Source organism: Ascidia mentula, chromosome 6 (assembly GCF_947561715.1).
Source record: "Ascidia mentula chromosome 6, kaAscMent1.1, whole genome shotgun sequence".
Taxonomy (NCBI): domain Eukaryota; kingdom Metazoa; phylum Chordata; class Ascidiacea; order Phlebobranchia; family Ascidiidae; genus Ascidia; species Ascidia mentula.
In genome coordinates this window covers 19,388,752-19,414,782 of record NC_138571.1, presented here as the reverse complement: position 1 = coordinate 19,414,782, position 26,031 = coordinate 19,388,752, and the positions used below count along the sequence as shown (strand labels likewise).

Sequence of the window (26,031 nt, the reverse complement as noted above, 5' to 3'; positions counted from 1 at the left end):
GTGTCGTGAATTGTGTACAATTAATTCTACCGCTATATACGTGCGTGCATGCCATTACTTGCCAGATAGCAGCTTTGTAATTATCGAATTTAGTTGAATTCTCTAAGGAAGGAAATGATGCTACAGGGCGGCGTATTGTTCAAAATCCCTGCCTGTTTTGCTTTCGTTTCGCTTAACTTACAACCAAAAACTTCACGGTTCGGTGGGTTTTTTCGTGCCGAAACCACCAGGCGATACTCCTGCGTTAAGGTAGTCGTATGCGAACTGTAGGTTGAGCTTTATTAGCACGTATAAAAACGACAGACTTACAAGCATTTATTTGTTGACGTGTGCCGAATATTTGCTAAGATTTTTACGGCTGAGTTGTTTGTTCAGCACCGTGCGGTTTTGGGATCAAACGTTTCTGTGAGCGGTGAAAGTAGGCCAGTAGAAAATTTTTGTCGGTATGGCGTTGCGGTAAGAATTCAACGGCTGGTTTGTCATTAGAAGTTATGAGAATCTTACATTCTTAAATTTAATCACTTATTGAAAACTCAATGGTTCGTTTTTTCGCTTAAATTCAATCGTCCCGGTAAGATTTTTTCTTTGCTTTCATCAAATCATCGCAAAAACGATATCTCAATCGTTATTACAACCTCGGGTTTATCAAATTAACAGAATAAATGCTGCGCTTAACTCCTCTATATTTCTTTATTCCAGGTTTAATTAACTGAAGGCTATCCACACAGTTGGTTATGGCTCTGTACCAAGGGATGAAACGTGCCGACCGCCAGGCTGGAGGTAAAATCTTGCAATGATCCCTGTGGGATTTGTGCTATGTTGAGTGTAGATTTGCGACGCGGTTGACGGTTGAATGCAAGGGTGGCAACCTACAGCCCGCCCAAATAATCCGACTTCACTTACCGAGTTCTATTATAAAAAAGTACAGAATAAGAAAAATAATTCCAATCAATCCCTTTAATTTGCATGGTTGAACAACATGTTAAACAGTGAAAAGAACGATATTTTTTGTTGTAAAAGAAGCACGGGACGCTGATACATTACAGAGTTGGCTTTGGCCCGCGGTTAGAGAAAGGTTGCCGACCCTTGGCTCAGCGATAAAGACTCAATGTTTCTATGTTACCTAAAGCTCGTATGTTACTTTATTTACATAAGATACACATTAGTTACATGGTAAAGTGAGTGGCAACTTTCATGTAACTTTTGTGGATTCGTTGTCCACAAATATATTGTGTTATTCGAAAAACTGTACATTCGAACTAAAGTTCGATCGCAGAATGCTCACTTGAATACCTAAGAAAGTGAACACAGTACATAAGATCACCCCATATGGTTCGATTGATGCCATTTTCACCTGCTGCACGTTGCAGATTTCGTGCAAAAAGAAATGATTTAAATTGATATTATAATCTGGGCCTTGCTTAATTTTTTAATCATATTTGTTGCACAGTTGACTACAGCAAATCCATCAGCGGTCTATACGCTGCAAACAACAAGGACCAAAAACTGGAGTTGAAACTTGACGTCGATCAGTCTGGTCAATACCAGAGATCTCTCAATATGATCAGTGGGACTGTGGTGGCCACAAGCGGAAAGAAATGGTGGGAAAACATAGAAATCGTACTGCTTTGATTTCCTGCCGTTTATCTGTTTTATTAACGAGGAGCAGCTTTTGGGTTTGAACAATGGAGCATCTGCTGTTCAGTATTTCTGTCTCAGTTTTGTTCATAAGCAAGCACATTGTTCGTCTGTTTACGGTTAATTGTGACAAAGCATGTGGTTTCCTAATCGATCGAATCCTTACAACGATCTGTTTGTGAATAAACAAGCATTGTGATATCATTATCACCGAGCAATCTATTTTTAACAACTATTTGAGCTTCTCAAAACGCTTAATCCAAATTTTTTTAACTTGTAGTGGGAATTTTGTTTTTATCAACAAATTTTATACAACAACCACAACTTTGCATGAATATCGGATACTTTGTTATTCCAGCAAACGTTCAAACTTATCATTCACCATAGAGTGTTCTTTTGTAAACAATGCATTATTTGTTAAAGCTCATTATGTTGTTCTGAATAACATAATACATTAATCTTATTCCTCAGGTCAGGAAATGCTTCCACCGCCTTCTTCCGTTCTTACGCTGGCGTTGTGACTGTGACGTCACAGGCAGATGGAAGCCACGTGACTGCTGACGTGCAGGTGACCTTAAGCGATGGCGGGAAAAGGGAAGGGAAGGTCACGGTTGTTGCTAAGACTAGCGGAAGGCTTAAACTTGATATTACGATCAAAATTGAGAACGCAACATTCCAGTTCAGTGGTGTTTCACGTCAAAGCCAGGTAAGTCCACAAAACATCAATTTAAAGTCGTATTTTGAATTTGCAGTTGTTCCTATTTCTATGCTTGCAAGTAAAAACGCACTCACAAGCCTTTCCCACACATTTACGATGTGTAAAGTTATCAAAATATAAAGGAGAGGAACAAAATAGGACAAAACATCAATTTAAAGTCGTATTTTGAATTTGCAGTTGTTCCTATTTCTATGCTTGCAAGTAAAAGCGCAATGACAAGCCTTTCCAATACATTTACGATGTGTAAAGTTATCAAAATATAAAGGAGAGGAACAAAATAGGACAAAACATCAAAATAAAGTCGTATGTTAAAGGGTTTCCCATACAATTACCAAGTGTAAAATTATAAAAATAATAAATTGCCTCATTCCAGTGTTTCTCAAATGCAAGCCCGCGTACACTCAAATCCCCTTTGTTATGCAATATTTTTTGTTCCCCCTGCTTTATCCGGTTGCGTTTGTTTCGTAACTGTTATTACTACGACTCACGCTCTTATAAAGGCGAGAAAGGAGCCTGTTAACCCCAGCAGCTGTAGAAGCGACCAGAATATTGTGTGGTGACGCCTTCCGCCACACGTGGTTATGATTTTCCACGTTGCCTATATTATTTAGCTGCCTTTGTTAATCCCAACCAGAAAACGGCATCTGACGCCATATTATAGGCGACGTGGAAAATCATAACCATGTGTGGCGGAAGGCGACACCACACAATATTAAAACCATTGTTATGAAAGGCTCTTATCAGTATGACACACCATAAAAAACTCAATCTATAGCGCAAATTACTGTGTTTTTTCACGTTATCTGTATGTAGTTGTGTTATCTGGACAGAAATAGCCTGTCGACTAAAAATGTTATGAGGTCAATATCGCGCGATGTTGCCACTAAGTGATGTTGCTTTTGTCCATTGGTTGTCATAATCAACCTTTGTTATTGGATATTTTACTAACACAAACAAGCACGGAGCCAATTATATGAATTTTGTAAACTGCATACAGATGGCCACTGTTTCGACTAATAAGATCTCTTTAATGCAGTTTGCTGTGACTGTAGACGATCTTGCCATTGTACTTGTACTTAATCACTAAGTAGCGCATATTGCAGTTGGTCAAAAATTTTGGCCATCGATAATTGTTTAACAAACAAATCTATAATGTGGTGTACAATATTATGACGTCAAATGTTATTTGTTTCAGCACTTTCGTGACATCACACTTGACATTGATTACGTGGACAAGGTCATTTGGCCAACCATCGAGCTGAAAGACTTTACAAGTGGTCCGATGGCCCAGAGGAAACTGGATCTTTTCTCTGTGTTTGAAGACGCTGGGTTGAAACTTCATTATGCGGATTCAAACTCGGAACAGGTGGGTTTAATTACTGAATACTTTGGGCAAAATAAACCAATGAATGAATGAATGAATGAATGTTTCATGGATCGCCAAAGCACAGGCCCTTCCTACATCGAGCTCAGCTTATACTTGGCGATCACATCGAGGTCATTTGGTTCGCTGGCATTGCATCTAAACTGCTGTAACAGCCACAATATTTCCCTTTCAAACGCTGAGCTCCTGTAGCTTTATTCCACTATATGCTGTAATGATATCGTAGAATTACCCGTAAATTAACCTTCGTGAACAGTTTTTATAGAAATAAGTACAATATTAACGTCACAGGTGGTCGATCCGACACCAGGAACAGCATGGAGCAAGGCTGATATGTCAGCTGTGATGGACGATTTCTTCGATGAAGTTGGTGTTGCTGACCAGCACATCTGGTGTTTGATGGCAACCAAACCACCAGATAGTCGTTACATGGGATTCTCATTCGACAACGATGGGAAAAAGGGATTTGGAATTTTTGCTGGGTATGTGATGACCTTAATGGTTGTCGTTGTAACGCATATATGTGAGTGACGATAAGGTCTATATGCATATCAAGCAACATTGCTTTAAACTTTACTTTGGGTATTTAAAAAAAATATCTGTTACCTATTCTTTGTCGGACATAAAGCTGATTCTGATCATGCAATATGTCATTCATGATAATGGAAATGTTAAACTTAAATCAAATAAGATTATGTTTTTTATTATGAAGCTGAAAAAATAATAAATAATTCAAATTTCAGACACACTTCATTCAATGGAATGGATTCGTGTAGCAAGGAGGTTAAAGTGAGAGCAACCAGGCGTTATCTCCACTATCTGGCGCACGAGTGCGGCCATTGTATGGGTTTGGTGCACCCCTTTGAACAAGGTAGGTGGATAATGGGTTATTAGAAAAATCTGTTTGACGTATTATGGAAGCCAGTCTCATTTGAGGTGTATCTTGTAATTGTCTAACATTGTGCTGCGGACGTACATACTTTGCCTCTTGGTATAGTTAATACTTGTTCAACATTTATTTCGTATTTGGCAGAGATGTAATGCTCAACAAGTGGGTAAAATTAATCAAACTTTTAGGCAAACCAAGCTCTCTGTCATGGATGAATTACGCGTGGAAATACGACAGTTTGTACGGACCCGGGAGATTCTACGATTATTTCAATTATTCTTTCGCCGATGACGAATTGGTGATATTACGTCATCAACCCGATAAGGTTGGTTGATTTTCTTGCAATTTATTGAGGTCAGCCGAATTACCTACCAAGTAACGGATAACGTTTAAAGTGCATATGACACGTAAAAATCAAACATGTTAATAATCAAACTAAGAAATGTTCATAACTTTAGAACATTTCTGGCGAAAAAAGTAGCTTGATACGACGACTGGTTTCTGAGATACAGCTGATCAAAGTCGCACTTTTGCCGCTGCGAACGAAATCGTGCGAAAGCGAGATATTGTTGCGTGACGTCATAGAAGGTGCTTCGGTCGAGCGCGAGTGCTGGCAGCAAGCCTTATGCGAAGGAATGGAAAACATTGTAAAACTGATTTAAGCATAATATTGCATTAAACAGGGGACAAAAAGTGAACAAGTGCAATAAACGGATTTTGATGTTAATTTAAGCTGAAGACAGATGGCCGCTGTTCGACCTATTATGTCTAATTTAGTTGTGCAATAATAAAACAGTTACTGGGACAGGGTGTTCTTGTTGTTACAGCATTTATGATCGCTAACGTGATACATGAACTTTTGGAAACACGACAGAGACAAACTATTAGTTTAGCATTGTCGTTTTGTCCACTCACAGTTATGTCGTGTCTGCTATACCCTATGGTCTTCCGTTAATTAGGGACAAATAAGCCTTCGATTCGTGACGTCACAATGCCAAATTTTTGTGTGATGCAAAACCCTGTCCTGACCTTTAAAGGTAACGTAATCTGTGGATTCTCCTATGTTTGAAACTATTCAATATCTACAAAAACAGGCGCCTTCTCCTATCTAAACAGTGCATTTTTTCGACGCAAGCGCCTTATGTGATATGTCCTTTTCTCCTCAGCGCAAAAGGTTTACGATTTTTGGTCGCCGTTACTTTTCGTGCAGTTTTCTACATTTTTTAGTTGACGTAGAACCGTAAAACTTTGGATATATGTTTGTTGTAGATATACCTTTAGTTTTACGCAAAGTTGTTATGGCCGTGGCATATGCACTTTAATACAAATTTAGGGGCTTTGCCCATAATGGCAACTTACAAATACATTCTAATTTTAATTTGATGTCAAACTGAAACAAACGGCAAGTTCAATTGGTCGCGGAAATCCAATTTAACGTATACTTTCCTGCAGCCATTCAACGAAGCTTACAAGCAGGAAAGTGGGGAAGTTTACGAGTTTGCTCCGGTTGCCAAATCCAACCCTCCTGATGATGAGGATTCGGAGGAGGAGGCAGAGGAAAGAGAGAATCCAGGGAAGAAGGTGAAGTTGGAAGACAAACCGAGGAGAGTCAACTTCAGGATCAAAGTTCGATCGGCTCCTTTCCAAAAGGTGACAACTGGAGTAATTTTGTTTAAATCATCTTTGATTTCCATGCTGGCAATGTGGTTGCACTTAACCTGAAATTTGTCGGTAAAATTAATCTGAAGCTAATTGTGAAGTCTTTTTGCTCAAAACCTTGTTGTTTCTTCACGGTGTCTGTTTCAATTTAGATATGCCATTGTTGTGTTGACCGCTGGATTCGGGCAACATTTGCCTTTGTAGCATTATTGCCTTTGCTTATATCCACCAACTAATGAAGGCACTGTCGAGTTTAATTTATACGCTTGAATGTTCCATGGACTGGTTTGAAAGTATATAGGTGAGAGCTGCATACAGGTATATACACTGTTTTGGCCTATGTGACTGTCACTGCACTGGTGAGACCTTACAGGTCAAAACACTGTATACACCTGTATGCAGCTCTCATTGAGTATTATGGCTCTTTTGCACATATAGTATATACGGTGTAAATCAAAATTGGTGGAATGAAGTGCGCTCCACAATGGTGTGCTTTCACCCATAAATTGGTCATTCCAACATTATTTATATTCCAGGGCGACATCGTTGAGTTTGAAGCGATTATGAAGAACGTTGGCCGGTTACCATGCAAAATCGAGCCGGGATTCGAACCAGGGGCGGGAAATCTGACTGTTTACGTCACAGATCCAGAGGGTGACGTCAGAGTAAGTTGCTTGGAAGAGATTTTCCTTGGTATAACCTTGTTCAAAAGTAACTTTATTAATGGTTAACGTTTAAAAAAAAACGTATTGCACTTTTGGGTCTTTTGGAATACAGTATTGGCTTGAACTGTTTCGTACACCAGAAACTCTTTGTATCCGATTCGTACAAGTTTAATTACCTCGCTATATACCCAGGTGTTTAGTTGTTATGACGTCATGGATTGATGAAGTATTCTTCTTTCCATAGATTGCCAAACCTATTGTTCACACGATCGACCCTCCGACCAGACGATTCGTCATTCTGGGGAAGCCCGGAAGTCGAGAATACTCGGACACATACAGCGAGGTGGTTCCCCTACTCCAGTCGTCGAAGGGACCTCTGTTCAGAAAGGTTGGGAGATACGAAGTGAAGGCGGTGTATGAAAGTGCTGGACTTAAACTCACTTCAAGTAAGCGGGCGGTGGTTTGGTTTTGATTAAATATACTGTGTGGCTTGGAATGTTTTACTGTGAATGACACCAACTCGTGAAAGTAATAGAGCAAATACCATGTTATGAGTAAGCTACAGACAAAGCCATAGGCCATAAGCCATTGGTCACTTGTCACCACAAAATGGAAGTTTAGTTGATTTGCGGTCAAGATCGTCACATGCCACCAAGCTGCACTGATGACACCCAATAGGTCAAAACAACCTTGTCGACAGCTCACTTAAAATTACAATTTAGTTTCCAAATCCCTTCTGCTACTCTTTAGAATTAATAAATATTCGATGAGAAGTTCGACTTCGTATTGAATAATTATAATTTGTCTGACAATTACACGTTGGGTTTTGAGAGGTCAGTATGTGTTAACAGCATAGGCGCCTAGTCCGGGGGAGCAGGGGGGGGGCGGCGCCCCCCAGGTTTTTCATAAAAAAAGACGAATGACTGTTACGCGCGTCTGTCCGCACCATATAACTCGTCGCATTCGTAACGTTCGAAGAAAAAAGACCCAAAAACAATGTGTTTCCCACACGACGCACACAAAATATGTTGACCTAGTTTCGCTTACGTATAACTGACATCGGTTGTTGCAACGTCAGTCTCGCAGTGTGATATACCAACTGGTACTTATTGGTTGTGTCGCGTTCACTGTTAACGTCGCCCTTTTGGTTAATACGCCTCATGCATTGAAATTCAAACACAGTTTTTCGATACTTGATGACGTCATAGTAACAAATTATGACGTCATAATATAGCCGCCCCCCCTGGAAAAATGAAAACTAGGCGCATATGGTTAACAGTGAAGTTGTTTAACTTTTAAAGAGACCGTGGAAGTTTTGATTGAAAATGACAGGGATGATGATGAAACCTCCAAAGCAGAGGTAAGGAGTTGATCATAAAGTTTCCGTTCAGATAATTTATTTGCATTTGTGATCAAAAATACCTGAAGATCAATAAAAAAATGTGAAAGATAAAAGTTGGTTTAGGTTCAGTAATTTGGTTTTAAATTGTAAGTGGAACAACAGTAAAGTGTTAAAACGAAATTGAAACGAACTAAAATGCCCTGAATATGTGAATCCAACTTTACAATACTTGAAGGTGGCCAAGATCGCTTCATTGTCCACCGGCTCCTCATACGGAGGGGAAAGTCCCGTTGTCAAATATTGGAAAAAGTTGGCGAAAAAAGCGGTCTCTGCGAAGAGGGATCGAATCCAAATGCTCCTCCTACTGATGCAGGGATTCGCCAACGACGCGGTGAAGATTAACCGCGCAGGAAGATCCACTAGAGGGCGAAAGAGGAAAGTTGAAAGAACGAAATCTGCAATTTCTCTTCAGAATTTAATATCTGACACTGACGACTTGGTTGAATACTTTCACACAAACGTAAGTCAGACCCAGCGAAAACTTTAGGCATTGACAAACCTTAAACCATGAAAATACCTTTTTGTCCTGTTCAACGAAATTTACTTTCATTTTCGGACACTTAGAAACAAGTTACACCAAAGTTATTATCCATTAAACTCATGTCATGTTTATTAAGATGTTTCGTGTGATGCTAATCGCATAAAGATGCTATTGATGTAATAAAATTATAGCCAGAAGAGCGGTATAGTAGTAATTTATGATTATCACAGATTTTCCCACATTTAAGCTTAGTTTGCCAACTTTTTGCTCTGGTAGAATAGCGGACCATAGACCTACTGGATCGGGGTTTAAACGAAATTTGGTCTTTAATTTTTATTTTCCGACAGCGTTCGTCCGATGTTATGAACTACGTGAAGTTGGTTGAGTCACGTGGTGAGATTCTGGTAAAAAACAACAACATCCCGAAGGCAGATCAAGAGTTTGGCCACCTTATTGCGGATCTGGTGATGTCTGATGCCGATTTCGACTTGGTGAAGCGTGTGGCGGACAAGGCAAAACGGCTTCTCAAAAAAGGTGAGTGCTTCAGTATCAGTACATTGCTTGAGAATTCGGCATATCTTATACTGTTTAAATATATTCCTGCGTCAATATACTTGCTATAAGCATAGCCTTGCAAACACACAGTACAACTGCTTCTTCCACAATAGAATTATGAAAATAACATCCGTACTTAATTACCTCAAAATACATTTTCCTCATTGCATTGCAGACGAATATGAGAAAAAGGTTACTGAGCAGGAAGCTTTCCAGCAAAGGTTTGAGAGGATTTTCAGGTGGCAACCAGCGGGAGAAGTTGATGATGAAGACGACGCCTCCGGTCTTGGACTTGCAAAGTAAAATTTACCTCAACTGAGTTTTATTCTCCTGGTTGTTTAACTAAACATAAATTTAAAAGCCAAAGAGGCATAATATTCATTGCACGGACAGTTTGGCCACAGTGCGCTCCACTTGTTTCGTCTCCGTAGTTTAAAACCCAGTTACTCAATGGATTATACCACCACGAAATGGAAGAATCTGTTCTTGGCTAGCTTTCCAGCTGGTTCAGTGCAACAGTCACCAGCTGCACTGACGTTACCCTATAGATCGACACAGTGCATGCACAACTGTCTGCATCTTAACAAATATAAATAATAACCAACGTTATCAGTGCCACAGTAGCACCTGATAAAGCAAGTAGCAGTTGTCAAAAGCTCGTGCTGTCGAAATATTTTTTTAGTACGATGTTTCGTAAGCTACCACACCCTCCAACAGATACTACTGTGATAAAAAACATAAGTTATGGTCAGTAATCGAATGTAGGAAAGATATTTACAAATGATGCAGTTGCTTGTTTATTTTTGTTGAATAAACAAGAAAAAAATAAATAACAACAATTCTCTCAGGGCTTTCAACAACTTTGACGGTGACCACAAGGTGAAAGCCATGAAGTTCATCAGTGACCTTGAGAAGATTGAGGAGAACACGGATGACCTTGATGCGGTTCTCGATTTCGCCGAGGCCACGCAGAAGAGTTTTGAGGTTAATCCGGAGCTTTACAAGTGGGCAATCGAATGCTACATCGTCCACAGCAAGCTGGCCAAATCTCAGCATATCAGGTTAGACATCAACTGATCTTCTGAACATCTGTAACAAATGTGTGTAGTTGCAAAGTTACAACTGGAATATAATATACTGTAGAAAAGTACAAATGCACATTGCATGTGAATTACCGATAAATTTTTATCTGTGATGCCAGCAAATGGTTATTTTGACCAATATAAATATGACCGTTGTTAGGTACCCGGATCCTCCAAAGCCTGACCCTTCTGTAACTTCAATGGCCGCCATGGTTGTGACGAAACGAGAGGGAAAACCTCAGGAGAGTTGGATGAATTATTGGAGATGCGACGGGGATTTCAACTTCCATCATAGGTTGGTGGGAAATGGCAAACAGTTGTGATCGTGTGGTTTGCTGGTGTTTTGTCACGGGAGGTTGTAATTTTGTGATAAATTTAGCATTATTTTATATCAAGTAACGACGTAGTCGGAATATTGCAAGCAATAGAATCAAAAATGTTTTTTTATAGTGAGAGTTGCAGGCAGGGCCACTCTTTCGACCGAATGGGTCAAATCAGTGCAGCTTTGGTGTAATTTTTAACATAGGAAGCAATTTTAATTGCACGTTTACAAAATTCTGTGTGAGCAATAGAGCCAATAATGTTTTTTATAGTGAGAGTTGCAGACAGTTCCACTGTTTTCGACCTGTTAAGTCTCGTGGGTGCTGCTCGGAATCTATTAAATCAGTCGTTTTGTTGCAAAATATATTCACCTATCCTTATATCCCCAACTATTAACACCTCTGTGGGGGTTGTTGTACCTTCTGTTTATCTGTGTCACTCTTGTGTTTCAGGCATTGGCATTCTGTGTATGGGGCAAGATCATTTGAGCAGGGTTACCAGAGGAGACAAGGGGAGTTGTTTGGTTACATGCATTCGCAGATGCTTGCAAGGTACGACGCTGACCGCGAGTCCTGGGGCTTGGAGCCAGTCAAGGTAACGGAATTCGATGTCTTGTGTGAGGTTTCCACCACAAGCGGGTTTTATCAAATTAGCAGAGTTGTTCCTTGTTTATTAGGTTTCAACGAGTAGAATTTGTCATGCACAACTTTTACGCATAAACACCCGCACCCGCACACGTACCCGCACACGAACCCGCACCCAAAATTAAATTCGCGAACCTCATCTGCACTCTTTTTACGTGCAATATGTTACTTAGCCCCCAACAAACGCGATCTCATTGTTAATTTTAACGAAACTCACAGCACTAAAAGCGTGTTTTTGGCAGGTTAAAATCATAACCAGATATCATAGATTTCTTTCACCAGTTTTAATAGCAATAGTAATTCGTCTCGTGGCATGTGATTATCGTCTCGTGGTATAAGATAACTTATAACGATACTTTCCTCCTATAACAGCCATATGAATACGAAGAGGTGGAACCGTTCGGATTTGACGCTGGCATGGAATTTCATTCAAGCAACGAGTTCTCATGGATGGTTCCTCGCCCTAAAGAAAGGGCATGGGCGGCTTATCTTCAAAATAAAGTGGCTGGAAATGAAATGGCGTTGTTGAGAGTTTACAAGAACCAAGACGTAAAACCGTTGGGTCGTTTTGAAGCGTACGTTTAGAACATTTGAATGTTTCAATGATATATAACTTGTTCCCTGTAACGTAAATATTAACAAGATGATAAGGTTCACAGGCTTCGCAGCCAAGCTGGATCAGCCACTTTTCCCGACTTGTCGAAGCATGTGAACCTTATGATCAGAATATTAGAGCTGTGATCGCCAAAAAGGGCCTGTGCAGTGGGGCGATCCCGCCTTGCTATGCATAAGCATGGCATTACTTATGCGTTGTATTAGCAAGATGTTTACGTTACTACGTCACTATGGTTCTGTTTTAAGTAATAACGTTTCGCTTGTCTGAACCCACAACCTACTTTAGGGAATATAACAATGGTGGCGGCAAATAAAATCATGGAGAAGAATTCACACCTGTACCGAAACAAGTTTTGCCTTTCTGAATAAACAAGATTTCTATGTGCACCTTCAAGTCCAGGTTTTAATATATATCCACTTTACGCAGTGAAGGATTTACTCCAAATCTTGCCGGACACCTGATTGAACCAACCACGTACGATTACGCGAACGCCTTTGGAGGAATGCACAACGCTGGACATATGGCATTTACCCAGGGTCTTCCTCCTCGGGTAAGTACTCAATAGATCTTTTCCCATTTGATCATAACAATAACTCGTGCGAATCAAAACACCATTCAAGCGATTCATAAATTATAAATTTTTTTTTTTTTTTTCATTAATCATAAATTATACATTGCAGCTTGTGGCATTTATATTTCGGAATTTTGGTTTAATTTGTTCATGGGCAAGATACAATTTTTAAATGTTGTTTTCGACAACAACACCCAGCTTTTACTCAAAATAAGCCATATTTTATACTTCGCATGCTGAAAGTATCTCCTTCGTACAGAAAAGTTCATACATGGGTTCGGCACAAACTGCAGTCCGGGACCCCATCTTCTTCCGTTGGCACAAGAGAGTTGACGACGTTCTGCAAAAATACTATGATGAACTGACGACCGATATTGGGTCTGAAGACCCGGGAGTCATTCTGGCTCCATGTGACATTCTCATGCTGCCGGGCAGGGACGCCCCAGAGGGTTTCGACCAGTAAGAATACGTTCGATATGTTTTCAGCTTAAACCTTCCATTAGTGCTGGTTGGGACTCTGCTGGTTAAAAGGCAGATTGAGACAAGTGGCCTGAAAGTACATTGCGCTCACAATGGGTATAAAAGCGTCTAAACAACACAGCGGCGAATTTGTCTCTTGTAAAGTTGATCTTGTGAAGAAATTAATTGTGGCGAAGTTGTTTGCCCTGTCCTCCACGCAGGCATGTGCCTTGTTTGCCCAATGGTTAATCCGTTGCTGGTCACTATGACAACATTATTCGTTTCATGAATTATTATGTTTGAAATGCTACACGCTCAAGCACCGCCAACTACAATGTTTCCATTATTTCCACCTAAAGTTCACATAACGAAAAACGGCTCAGGTTTTTGCTGATATGTATATTTAACGTACATTAACGCATTGTCAGTATATATACACACAACGAGACATGACTGAGTTATTTTCTTACGTAACATGTTGAAAAACTTAGATACCAAGTTACCGATACTTAACCAAATAGTTCCGTAAACAGTTTAATGTTCAATTTTAAACATGGCAACTTTAAAGGTGGAATGGAACTTCGTGGGTGAGGGAAGACTTAACTTCTTCAAGCATCAAAACTTTCTTGAAAGAACCTGAACTTCGGTATGAGTGGGATAATAAACTTGACCATGAACCTTTCACGTTTCATATCCGCATGCGGAGGAAGGCTGGCTTTACAGGTGTGTGGAAAATTAAAACTGACCTTGTCCAGTTGATGTGTACGGAATGGTTTTATTTTCAAGTGTTGTGTACGTACACTGGTATACCGTACGCTTTTTTTGGAAGGAATGTACAGAAATACTGTTTTGTTTTCGCTTTATACACCTGTTCTATTATAACTACATTGCGCTTGTTAGTTTCAATCCTTGCCGACATGCTGGAGAGTTTATGTTTTGCTGACTTTTTCTATCTGATTTTACCATACAGGTGCTCTCAATCTCACTCTGAGAATTTTCATCTGCCAAGAACGCCACATGGATGAGAGAAAACGATGGATTGAAATGGATAAGTTTGTGCACAGGTAAATATAAAAGTGTCTCCCATCTAGTGTTGTCTACAGACAAAACGTAACATAATGCTTATTAGGATGCCCAGTCATCATACGTCGTTACTGATATAACTAATTAGTTCCTCATTGCTATCAATTTCGGTATGGTTCTCCAACTATGGTTGTAGATGTAACTTTGAGGGCACTAAAAATGGCTTTTGGGGAAAAAACTTTGCATTTTACGCTGCTGGTTCTTTACGACTGGGTCTGTCTGTGGTTGTATGAAAATTTTTATTTTTTATGTGGTGCATAGCAAAGTTATTACAGAGTTTGAAAAATCCTGCTCACGGCAATTCTGTCACACTTAAATAAATAATGTTACCAACGATTACCTGGTTTGTTCGGGGAGTCGATCCTGGCAAATTATTCTTGTAATTTGCTACATTGCTGGTGACTGGTGTTATACACCGTGGGTTTTGACCTTCATTACATGATACAAATTTTGTAGGATGGGTGATGGCGAACAAATTGCCGTCCTCAAACGGTTCGACGTCCATTCATCTGTGATCAAACGTCTCCACGAGGATTGGGTGAACGTGAAAGAGATGGAGTTTGTGAAACCGGCCGCTGGTAACTGTGAATGCGGTTGGCCGTATCGCATGCTTCTACCACGTGGTCTCAAGGTCGGTGCAAGGTTAAATCGATGTTTCGATTACAAGTTAACATAACCCGCAAGTGGTTTCGAAGTAGCATTTTAACATTTGTATGCAATAACTTGTTGTTACTTTTGGAACAAAGAACAAAAATCTTTATGTTACTTAAAAAATAATTAGCAATTTCGAATGTACTCCCCCGAGTTGTGGGCTGCTAAATATGCAATAAGTTGAGATTGAAGAGTTCATTATTTCCTCGTTTCAGGATGGTGAAAAGTGGAGTTTTGCTGTTTTCGTGAGCGACAACAATCAGGATAAAATAGAGATTTCGTCTGAATGTGGAAGCATGAGTTACTGTGGAACTGCTTACACCACCTACCCGGACTCGCGTACCATGGGATATCCCTTCTCAACCGACATTTCAATTAATAACAAGAAGGTAAGTGTTTTGTACTGCCGTTCACCCCTGTTTCTGTAGCTGTTGACAAACTGCTCGTGACTGAAATTGCATCTCTTCCCATAAAAGTTTTGGCCACTTTTTGTTGCAACCAGTTTTTGATTTTGTCAAATTTACATTTTTTGAAGACTGTCAACTATTGTGGAAAACGTTTTTTCCTGTTTCCTGGTATAATTGTTCAAAGTATCAGTTTTTAGTAAGACCCAAAGACTTTTTATTATTTCCATTTTTAAAGCGAAAACTTTCCATTCCGAAATCAAGTTAGTTTACGGCCAATTCTTCTGTCCAATATATATGACCTTTGGCAATTGATGTGACAACAATACGTCAACAATCACTAACTTCCAATTTTACTCCAATACAACAGGTTACTATAAGTGAAGCTGCAACCAAGTTGGACAACTTCTGTCTTGCTCCCTTCAAAATTGTCAACGACTTCGAAGTTCCAAAACCACTCCCAAAATCCCCCGTTATTTGGGCTCCATTCTCTGTATTGGGAGATTCTGGAAAAGGAGATTACAGGTACAGAATGTGGGGGTCTTGGATAAAAGAATTGTTCACTCCTTCTTCTGCGATCAATCTTATTTGTAAAATATTCATTTATGAAATGTTTCTAATAGGTTGTTTTCTTTCTAATAGGTTGAAATGTCAACTACCTTTAATTGAATAGTTGAGAATGACAAAAAATTATGAAAAGTGTTTTTTCTTTTTTTTGTCACGGGCATGCTGAATGTTTTTTCTTGAATGTCCGTGACAAACTAAGAGTCAATTGAACCGTTGCTAAATCCAACAAACTTTCCACACCCCTTAAACTGCTTTGGCAATGTATGTGTTTTTGCTGCTCTTTTTGATGTTGACCTAATAAAAATTATTCTGTATCTCGCAACAGCACAAGCAAACTGACTGGACGTTACCGCGTCTTGCTGGACGATCTTGATTTCCGCAAGATGGCAATAGAGCGTGTGCGTATTTGCATGAAAGGACGAGGCGAAGGCAACGGGACTTACAATGTGAAGAATATGAAGATACAGTTGCGACAAGGCAACACTTTGAACGTGGACGGAAGAGTCAACACCGTAGTGACGTTTAACGGGTTGAACCAGATTGAAATTCCAGAAGAAGGTTTGACGAGCGACGAGGTTGTTTTGGGGTAAGTTTTGCTGTGACAAAAGCAAACACGGTTCAGAAATAATCCCAAGGCGTATTAACTAATGCTTCGCACTGTAAACCTATCCACGAATGCATGCCATAAATGTGCGTAAACTTTACGTCAAAGAAATCTGGCCCTTACCATTTTACTAAATATGAAACATCGAATTGAACGCAGAGTGAAGACAGGTCCCGGTAACGATTACTTCGTAACCTTTGACCTTGACAATCCCGGATGTTTTGGGCGCGGAAAAAATGCGTCACGCATCAGCAGCTACCGCGTGAAGCCAGATTATCTTCGTTACGGTTCGTCGGACACGGAAAACTGGGACAAGATACCGATAATGCACAGGAGGGCGTCAAAGTATTTGTACTGCGTGGAGAGTTTGGTTACAAGCTAAGCTGGAACAAGATGGAACTGATCATTACTTCGTGCAGTAAACGTTTGCCGTCCAAACTTTCGGAATCCTAACGAGAAAAAAATTTTTCTTTAATAATTTGTTTGTGCATGTTTCTGTAAATATCAAAGTACCTCAAATACGTCATGGTTGATTATGTAATTATAACTACCTGGAATGTTATCAAAACAAAAGTTTGAACTGTTTATTTGATTGGATTAAAGCTTAGACTAATAATAAGTTGCACCCACTGGTTTCAAGATGCGGTATATGTTTATGTGGTGTCAAAACAATACAACATATTAACGGTTCAGTTGTTGTGAAAGTTTCTGTCCAACAGCATTGAAAACAAAACGTTGACCTGAAGATTTTGATATGTTAATTTTACATTTTTTAAGATGGTTTATTGATTTTAATATTTGCTTTGTTTAAATTTGCTTAATGCTGATCCTCAAGAGCGGTATACAATATTGCTAGCACTGAAAAAATAAAATTGGCCGGGTAAATTCTGCTTTAGTCTATATGGTTACTCCAAGCTTGTTCAACCTAGCAGCTGATTTATTTGTTTAGGCCGCATCTCTCAATTAAATCCTAAAAATTGAGTTTTAGAAGTCATTTGTTATTGTGCACCTGGTTACAGTTTCTCTTGTTTGCCAAAAACAATTGCCGGGTCTGATGACTCATGAAGGGGGTCTACTATTGCTGAACAGAAAAAAAATTGATTGCAGCTGCATTAAGACAGCACATTGGGGGGTTTTGCAAAGGCCAAATGCTAAATTGTCAGTCCTAGGGGGTGTACAAACAGCCCCGGTGGGGCCCCAAGACAATTACAAGACATCTAATTCTTCATAAATTGTGTAGAGGAGGGTTGGTGGCTTCACTTAATCGCAAATGGAGGTAACTTTCTCTGATTCATTTTTTCACAAAACAAACCTACACTTTTTTCTGCTTTTTTGACCAAAATAATGGCCAACAGAGGGTCAAAATGCCCCCGGGGGAGCAGTTTAAGTAGTTATTTTGATTATAAATTTGGCCACAATTCCTTGCCAAGGGTCCGCACTAACAGAAAATCACAAATTGAACATACTTTCTCCGATTCATTTTTTCACAAAATCAACCTCAATATTTGGGTAGTTTTTCAGCTACATGTACAACAGCACCCTCTACCAATTTACTGCCTGACTAATAGCCCTGAAAAACAAACTAAAACTGCCCCAAACACGCTGAAAATCGCCCTGGCAACAGCCTGTTCATCTGCGCTCATTCAACCAAAACACTGGCGCCCATGCATGACCCATTGCATTGTTACACACAATTTTACTCTGTTACGCAGGAGTTCGAGAAGGGCAATTCCCAACCGGGAAAGTCTTTTCCATAGAAATACAGAGATGCGGCCTTTAGACGAACTGATGGTTGTCGAATATGTTTTTTTTTGCTTCAAGAGCCACGAACAAATGGTCAGAAAACTTAGCAAATAAACTGATATAAACGCCAGGTTTATCACGTATTTCCTCAGGAGCAAATTCCTAAAACACAAGCCCAACGTTTCTGTACAATCGCACAAACAGTTGCGACAAAAATTAACAACTTTTACCAGAGTCGTGTAACTATTACCAGGTCAATGGATATAAAGTCGATTTATACCTAATTTTAATTTTTGCAATGTTAGGTGATTATACAGTGCAACGGGACAATCTTCCTGCAGTGCAACTTTCTTTTCGCGCTTCACTTTACATTTGCTTCGCTCTGTTGTTATTGTTTTTTTATAGTTTGCGACTTTTGCTAAAAAACGCGACGCGGCCAAAACGCGACCAAAAAATCGCTCAATAGAAATAATTAGGAACACAAATCACGGATTTACTTTCTGGGAACAAAAGACAGGTTTTTCCAACATGACAATGTTAATAACAGTATGGGTCAGTGTTTTTATTCTTAGGAATAATTAACAATTAGTTTTAATTTTAATAATCAGTTACGACAAACTCATATTTTGTACAAATACAGTTCTTGCAAACGAGAAAAAAAATGTTCGTGTGGTGCAGGAGACTTCCATTGAAAGCAGTGTTTTTATTTTATTTTGTTGTCGTAACGCACCAATTACTTTCTTCCTAAGAACAGCATTTCAATTTGAACTGTAATACTATGTAAAAGAGAATGGGCAGAATTGGACAAATGAAACAGGCAAGATACAAAAATACGTAGCATAACCAACTCTTGGTTATATAAGACAGTTTAAGATTTCGTATTGAGTTGGAACGGGCGATCATAAGGTTTAAACTGCAGCAAAATAGGTAACATCCAACACTTATCAAATATATGTAAGTATTAGTAAAATCAGAATTTGTATCACGATATGCATACATGAAACATGAAAAGGTGAGAATTAACATAGAGGCCACCCTTATTCCGTTAATACTGATGTCTGTTATTTCATTCTTTAGTTTACCTGTAAAGACAAAAAAAACGTTACAGTTTGAATAACAGGAATATGTTGTTTTGGTAACAAAAGGATTTGTGTTGATGAACATTTTTGACATATTTTAACTTTCACAGTGAAAAGTGTAAAAAAAACTATATATTGATTCAATCAGGTTTATTTTGGTCGCTAAATGAACCGTTGTACCAAATTTCAAGACCCTGCGATAATTTCTTCATGGTTACGTACATTTGTACACTATGGAACATTATCACCGCCAACGGCGCCAAAGCGCGTCGACTTCGGTTGACGTTTTGATAATTTCTGAAGGAAATACTGGTTGGATTCCGTTGAAAATGGGCTCGATTGTCAAGGAGGAGCTCTTCTTTATAATATACAACAACCGAACAAAATAGACTCAAAATGTAATTGTTACGTCACAAATAAAAGTTTATTGTTGATTTAGAGAAGGTTAATATAGTGGTGTCGGGTTAATTTTTTACTACGTTGGTGTAGACACCCTTGTGATTGTTTGTACCAAATTTCAAGTTTGTACGATGTCTCCTTCATGGGTGCGTACAATTGTACACTATGGAATATTATTACCGACAACGGCGCCAAAGCGCGTCGACTTCGGTTGACGTTTTGATAATTTCTGAAGGAAATACTGGTTGGTTTTTGTTGAGAATGGGCTCGATTGTCAAGGAGGAGCTCTTCTTTATAATATACAACAACCGAACAAAATAGACTTAAAATGTAATTGTTACGTCACAAATAAAAGTTTATTGTTGATTTAGAGAAGGTTAATATAGTGGTGTCGGGTTAATTTTTTACTATATTGGTGTAGACACCCTTGTGATTGTTTGTACCAAATTTCAAGTTTGTACGATGTCTCCTTCATGGTTACGTACATTTGTACACTATGGAACATTATTACCGCCAACGGCGCCAAAGCGCGTCGACTTCGGTTGACGTTTTGATAATTTCTGAAGGAAATACTGGTTGGATTTCGTTGAGAATGGGCTCGATTGTCAAGGAGGAGCTCTTCTTTTACATATTCGACAACCGATTAAAATAGACCTAAAATATGTTTATTACGTCATAAACACTAGTTTGTCGTCGATTAAGAGAGGGTTAATTAAGTGGTATCGGGTTAAGATTTTACTACGTTGGTGTAGACACCCTTGTGATTGTTTGTACCAAATTTCAAGTTTGTACGATGTCTCCTTCATGGTTACGTACAATTGTACACTATGGGATCTTTTTGCCGCCAACGGCGCCAAAGCGCGTCGACTTCGGTTGACGTTTAGATGATTTTTGAAGGAAATACTTGTTGGTTTTTGTTGAGAATGGGCTCGATTGTCAAGGAGGAGCTCTTCTTCATAATATATAACAACCGAATAAAATAGACCTAAAATGTAATTGTTACGTCACAAATAAAAGTTTATCGTTGATTTAGAGAAGGTTAATAAAGTGGTGTCGGGTTATTTTTTTAGTATGTTGGTGTAGGAACCCTTCTGGGTGTTTGTACCTAATTTCAAGTTTATACAACGTCTTTTTTATTGTTACGTACAATTGTACACTATGGAACCTTATTACCGCCAACGTCGCTAAAGCGTGTTAACGTCGGTTAAAGTTTTGATGATTTTTGAGAGAAATACTTGCTGGATTGTGTTGAGAATGGGCTCGATTGTCAAGGAGGGACTCTTGTTTATAATATTCGAGAACGGATTAAAATCGACTTTAAATGTAATTGTTACGTCACAAACAAATATTTGTCGTCAATAAACAAAAGGTTAATAAAGTGGTATCGAGTTAACTTTTTAGTATGTTGGTGTAGTCACCCTTGTGGTTGTCTGTAGTAAATTTAAAGTTTGTGTGACGTCGCCTTTATTGATACGTATGGATGTATACTTTGGGACTTGTTTACCGCCAACGGCGCTAAAGCGCGTTAACCCCGACTTTCATTTTTTCATATATTGGTTTACGCACCCTTGTGGTTGATCGTACCCAATTTGAAGTTTCTCACAGGTTTGTTTCATTATGTAATCAATGAAGCGTAAAAATGTATTTCTTCATTGCTGTTGTGCCTTTTGCCGACCTTCAGGTGCCTGCAGGAGAACCGCGTTTGTGTGTAGGGGCGAGAAATTTCGTCGTTGCATATCTTCGGTTAGTGACGTCACAGTGACGTAATTTTTGGTGTGACGTCATAAATTGACCCCACCTTCATTGTGACGTAATTTGGGGGTTCCCCGATTTTTAGAAGATAGGTACGTACAATAGTACACTAGACCCAAAAAACTCAAAAAATGTTTTGCAGGAACCAAAAATTTTGGGGCGAATGTGGATAAAAACAGTTCTTGGAAGCGCAATAACACAACAGAAAATGCCCCAGGACACATAGGTTAGCCTTTGTTTTACGAAATTAAAAAACGCTGGGGGTCTAGTGTACTAGTGTATTTTTTTTATATGATTTCTATTTCCGAGAATCTAACCTGGGTTCTCTGGAACATCATTATTTGTTTCCAAGCTTCCACAGTCTATTGTTTCATCAATTTCAGTAAAAGTGGCACCGGATGCTGGTAATAAAGTTTAATCATAAGTTTGCCCTTTACTTGTAAGCAATAATTTACTTGTTTTGTTGTCATCCCCCACAGTTTCGTCCACATTTTCGTTTTTGTTTGCAACTATCACAACTTTTGCGTCTGCACACAACATATTGATCAAATATCAATTCCATTTTGGTAATACAGACAAGCAACAGCCACAACACACAATTAAAACGTCTTAGATCGGAAAACCTATTTTATATTTCTATAACCTATTTAAAAATCATTTTTCTAAACTATGTGCCTCTGGGTGTTCGTTTGTGCATTTGTCAACCTTCCTCTATATCTAGGGTTATTTGTTGCATTGAGAGTAGCTTATATCTTAGCAGACCATACGGACCCTTGTTGGGTACATCGGTTGTTATCTCATTGTCTTCTCGTTGTCTGAAACTTTTGCTTTCATCCACAACCGTCGCAACGTCTTTCGTTTCTGTATGAATGGTTTTTACTTGTGTTTTTCTTTTTGCTGTAACAAATGTGTAACAAACCTGTTTTTTTCATGGCAGTAGGCCTGTCTGTTGCATGGTTGGCTTGGCAGCCATTGTCATTTACAACCACAACAACATCTTCCACTCCTGCATGGAAATGGTCTTTATATATACATTTTATTCCGGGAAACAAATGCTGACCTGTGTTCGCACGAACATTTTCGTTTGCGTCTTTGCTTTTTCCATTCATATTAATAGCAGCACCATCCGTACCTGAATACCGAGTTTAAATTATTTGCTTTTTTTAAAAATAATAATCTCCATATATCATCATAATCACATACAATACCTTCATCTTCACAGTTTATTTCCATGTCACTACAGAACTGTTTAATCTGTTCAACAACTGCACAAAGAAAACTAATTATAGAACAAAGAAAACATTTGTCGCCTAATTTACCGTTACTTTTTTGACAAGTTGGTCGTTTTTCAGGTTTTAAATCCCAACATCGAATCATGATGTCTTCAAGAAGTTCACAAATCTTTAACTCCAATGAGTTTTTACCAAGTCTATTCTTGATTTTCCTGACAACTTCTAGAATATCTAAAATTCTCCCAATGCTAATCAATAGGGGTAGATGGGAAGCTTTCCCTTGCTTTTGTTTGCTTGTAATAATTTCGAACAAGACAATTCCACAGCTGTACAAATAAACAGAGTGTATATATTGGCTAGTAAATGTCACTTACAAATGTTCCCATTTTGGTAACCTGTAAACGTCCATTGGAGTTGACCAGTGGGATTCAATGTCTTCTGGTTGGTTTTCTAATACTGCCAACAACTCTGGTGCACAATAAAGGTTAGTGTATTCTCGGGACTGGCCTCGGTGCAATGACTTCCAAGAATCAGTAGAAACCTGAAGCATTCTGGCAGAACCAAAATCTCCAAGTTTAACCTATGACAAAACTTGTCAAGCTTGTTTTTTAAAACACATATATTTTGTGTACCTTGTTATTTTTGGTGAGTAAAATATTTTGCGGCTTTACGTCACCGTGAACGATATTTTTGGAATGAAGAAACAGCAAAGCCTCAAACATTTCCAACGATACACGAAGACGTGTGTCCCATGGGAAAGTCTTGTCGTTCGACACAAGATCTTCCAAATTTCCTCCGTCTACCAATTCCATCAAAATAGCTGTGGGGCCGAGAGAACTGTTCGGATATTGCATTGGTTTATGATACTGCAACACATTGGGATGGTCACAAATGGTTCCAAGTCTTGACTCTCTTTTTATTCTGCAAAAGATAGTTTTTTGGAAAACATTCGGACGTCCTATGCAAAGCCGAAGTTATACAAAGTTTACATACAAGGACTTTTTTTAAACGCAAGTGGCAACTTTGCCAAAGCAATACTATGTTGGCTAAAGTTATTCTTTTCTGTCTTTAGAGCAAACGATAGTATCACCTAGTCCAAAACGGATCATTTTATCAATCGATTTAGTTTTATCGGTCTACACAGTGGATAGCTTTCTGTGAGTGACAAATTACGAGTATGTCAAAACAGCTGCACTAAACGCATAACGTTAGGTTCATTTACTTTTTAGTAAATTTGCGTTTGGTTTTTGGGGTGTTCCTCGAATCAATTCTTTTCAACGCTTGGCGACCTTCTGGAGTTGTGTATTCATTAACAACGGTGTTACCATGACAACCTCCACCATTGCCAATAACTTTTCCGAGATTATTTTTGTCAACCAGACTTCCTTCCTCTTGATCAATCTGGTAAAAAACGCCATCCTTTTGAAAAGATGATGCAAATATAAAAATTGACTTTTTTAATGTTGTAGCACAGTGCGTTGGGTTATAATCTCTGGGATCAAAACACCACAAAACTTTTATACAAAAAGATTACCATCATGATTCTGTTAAGTGCTGATATTTCTTCTTTCGAACAACTTTCCACTTTAACAACAAGACAGCAGTGAGTTGGTAAAACCAAGAAGCTTTTCTTACAGAAGTACTTAAGTTTTGCAAGGCTTAATAAATCTACATTGAAAACAAATCTTACAAATATTTTGTGGCTGTTGCTGTCGGGCATATTGTAATTTTGTGAACAACAGTTTCTAATCAATATTTACAAAAAAAAACAAAGTAATGTTTCCAAGATATCACTCATAGCAACATGTACAAACAGCAATTGCAACAGAAAAGCCGAACAATACGTATGACGTAAACCAAGACAACCTATGGGAAGAATGGTTTACCAACGGTTGATAGGACGGGCGAGATTGTATTTTGATAAGCGGTTTCTTGGGTAACGAGATACAAAACATAATAGGGAACTGGGGATATGTCTTTTGTTTCTATGAGGAAGTGACTTTGGTACACAAACTATAAAAGAAAATGTTTCTTTAACTTGGAGTTATCCTTATTTGCTAAATTCCAACATTCCCCCAAATCGTCTGTTCCTGTTATCAATATACAACTGGTTACTGTAGTGGGTGTTAATAGGATAGTAGATTAGTAGAAGATATACAAAACCACCCATTAAAATAATGCCAGAAACAAACAACTGCCTCAAACATTTAACTTTAAACCTTTGAGACTTTCAGTTAGATTATCTTTGTAGTTGCTCTAGATGTATCTCCATACAGTTCTACGATTAATAGGTAAATGATACATTTTTTTATGAAACCGATATTTAACACCAACAAATCGATATAAGATAGTAAAACAAAAATCGCTTTTCAATTAAATCTAATGCCACACCGCAGCCTAGTAAAACTATATATAATATTTAAAAAACAGCTCCTACTGTAACTTCGTATTCAGTTCTGCTGTCAGAGTAAAGCTTCTTGCCTTTGTGTGACGTACGCCAGCCAAGAAGGAACAATAAAATCCATACAACAGCTTATGTAGAAGGCTTGGTGTACAGGGTGTATTGTGATACATGTGTCTTTGTTCAGGTGCGTTCAATGACAAAGCTGTTTTTCTGTGTGTTGTGTGTGCTAGGCTGCAATGTTGTCAAAACAAAAGTTTAAAGAGTGTTAACCCCGTAGTATTTGATTGGATTAAAGCCAATGTAGCCTACTTTGATTAAATACCAAAATATTGAACACCAACTGTTTTGTACTCATCCCTAATCTGAGTAAACTAAACATGTTAATACCACATCTGTGGGCTGAACGAGTGTGAAACATTCTGCTCCATGCAGTGTTGTCGAATATTGGCTTAGATGTAAATGTCGTTCATGTTCAGTTCACAGGCAACACAACAACGTACAAAGTTGAACCGGGAAATTTTTTCGTTTGTTCAAAACATCGATCGCTTGTGAACGGAAAAACCTCTTTCTCATTCAGATCTGTGCGTTCGGTCCAACCTGTGCATATTGTGAGTAAGCTAATGTATGCGAACTGACTGGAGGCCAGATTTTATCACCAATGTGACAGACTTTCGGCAAGAGTATATGTTTACTTCGACCTAGGCTGAAAAGAAATGTGTAGCAGCTTTATCATTTCTATATACCTTTGACCACATCGGGATTCGAACCCTGGATATCCTGGCCATGAATCCTGATTAGGTTTTCAACTTAAAAAAGATAAAAATAATAGGAAGGGCCCCTGACCCGATGTTGCCACCCAGTGGGTTTTTTTAATGTAGCTCTTGAGGACCAATGCTGCTCCTTGCGGCTTCAAAACCTAGCAATATTGAAAGTTAATATTTCTGCTTTAATTAAACTTTACCAAGCAAATTACTACTTTTCTATTATAACCACATTGCTCATGTCAATGGTATGACAACAGAATGGAAA

General features: G+C 38.7%; 2 protein-coding genes across 6 annotated transcripts; one reads left to right on the top strand and one right to left on the bottom strand.

Annotated features, from left to right (window-relative positions):
- Window positions 1-697: 697 nt before the first annotated feature.
- LOC145906740 (uncharacterized) lies at window positions 698-17,078 on the top strand. The gene is made up of 27 exons (XM_082994193.1): window positions 698-780; window positions 1,451-1,601; window positions 2,110-2,344; window positions 3,552-3,722; window positions 4,032-4,222; window positions 4,484-4,611; window positions 4,818-4,954; window positions 6,082-6,279; window positions 6,825-6,953; window positions 7,198-7,399; window positions 8,255-8,313; window positions 8,531-8,815; window positions 9,184-9,370; window positions 9,567-9,690; window positions 10,240-10,452; window positions 10,634-10,768; window positions 11,247-11,388; window positions 11,811-12,013; window positions 12,481-12,604; window positions 12,885-13,084; window positions 13,653-13,807; window positions 14,055-14,148; window positions 14,624-14,798; window positions 15,034-15,207; window positions 15,593-15,747; window positions 16,115-16,375; window positions 16,553-17,078. The coding sequence occupies exons 1-27, from the start codon at window positions 735-737 to the stop codon at window positions 16,773-16,775; spliced, it is 4,497 nt and encodes a 1,498-aa protein (XP_082850319.1). The 5' UTR covers window positions 698-734; the 3' UTR covers window positions 16,776-17,078.
- A 1,471-nt stretch (window positions 17,079-18,549) lies between these two features.
- On the bottom strand, window positions 18,550-24,262 carry LOC145905668 (LIM domain kinase 1-like). Of its 5 annotated transcripts, XM_082992929.1 has the most exons (13): window positions 24,133-24,262; window positions 23,821-23,999; window positions 23,231-23,519; window positions 22,994-23,178; window positions 22,686-22,924; window positions 22,575-22,631; window positions 22,427-22,498; window positions 22,286-22,372; window positions 22,138-22,227; window positions 21,822-21,893; window positions 21,684-21,767; window positions 19,438-19,573; window positions 19,119-19,218 (listed from the first exon to the last, which is right to left on the bottom strand). In XM_082992929.1, exons 1-13 carry the CDS (start codon window positions 24,136-24,138, stop codon window positions 19,215-19,217), a joined length of 1,500 nt encoding a protein of 499 aa, XP_082849055.1. In that variant the 5' UTR covers window positions 24,139-24,262; the 3' UTR covers window positions 19,119-19,214. The 5 variants fall into 5 exon arrangements, with proteins under 5 accessions (XP_082849051.1, XP_082849052.1, XP_082849054.1 ...); XM_082992925.1 differs by lacking the exon at window positions 19,438-19,573 and having other exon boundaries at window positions 18,550-19,218; XM_082992926.1 differs by lacking the exon at window positions 19,438-19,573 and having other exon boundaries at window positions 18,550-19,218; window positions 22,692-22,924.
- Between the last annotated feature and the right edge of the window lie 1,769 nt (window positions 24,263-26,031).

Bases quoted from the DNA above. Each gene is read 5' to 3' on its own strand.
- LOC145906740 (XM_082994193.1), top strand. From the start codon at position 735: ATGGCTCTGTACCAAGGGATGAAACGTGCCGACCGCCAGGCTGGAG. The intron at 4,955-6,081 runs GTTGGTTGATTT...ACTTTCCTGCAG, and splicing joins TACGTCATCAACCCGATAAG to CCATTCAACGAAGCTTACAA. The intron at 14,799-15,033 runs GTCGGTGCAAGG...TCCTCGTTTCAG, and splicing joins TTCTACCACGTGGTCTCAAG to GATGGTGAAAAGTGGAGTTT.
- LOC145905668 (XM_082992925.1), bottom strand. The intron at 23,520-23,820 runs GTAAATGAACCT...TATCTTTTGCAG, and splicing joins AAACGCAAATTTACTAAAAA to AATAAAAAGAGAGTCAAGAC. The intron at 22,632-22,685 runs GTAAATTAGGCG...TTCTTTGTGCAG, and splicing joins AACTTGTCAAAAAAGTAACG to TTGTTGAACAGATTAAACAG.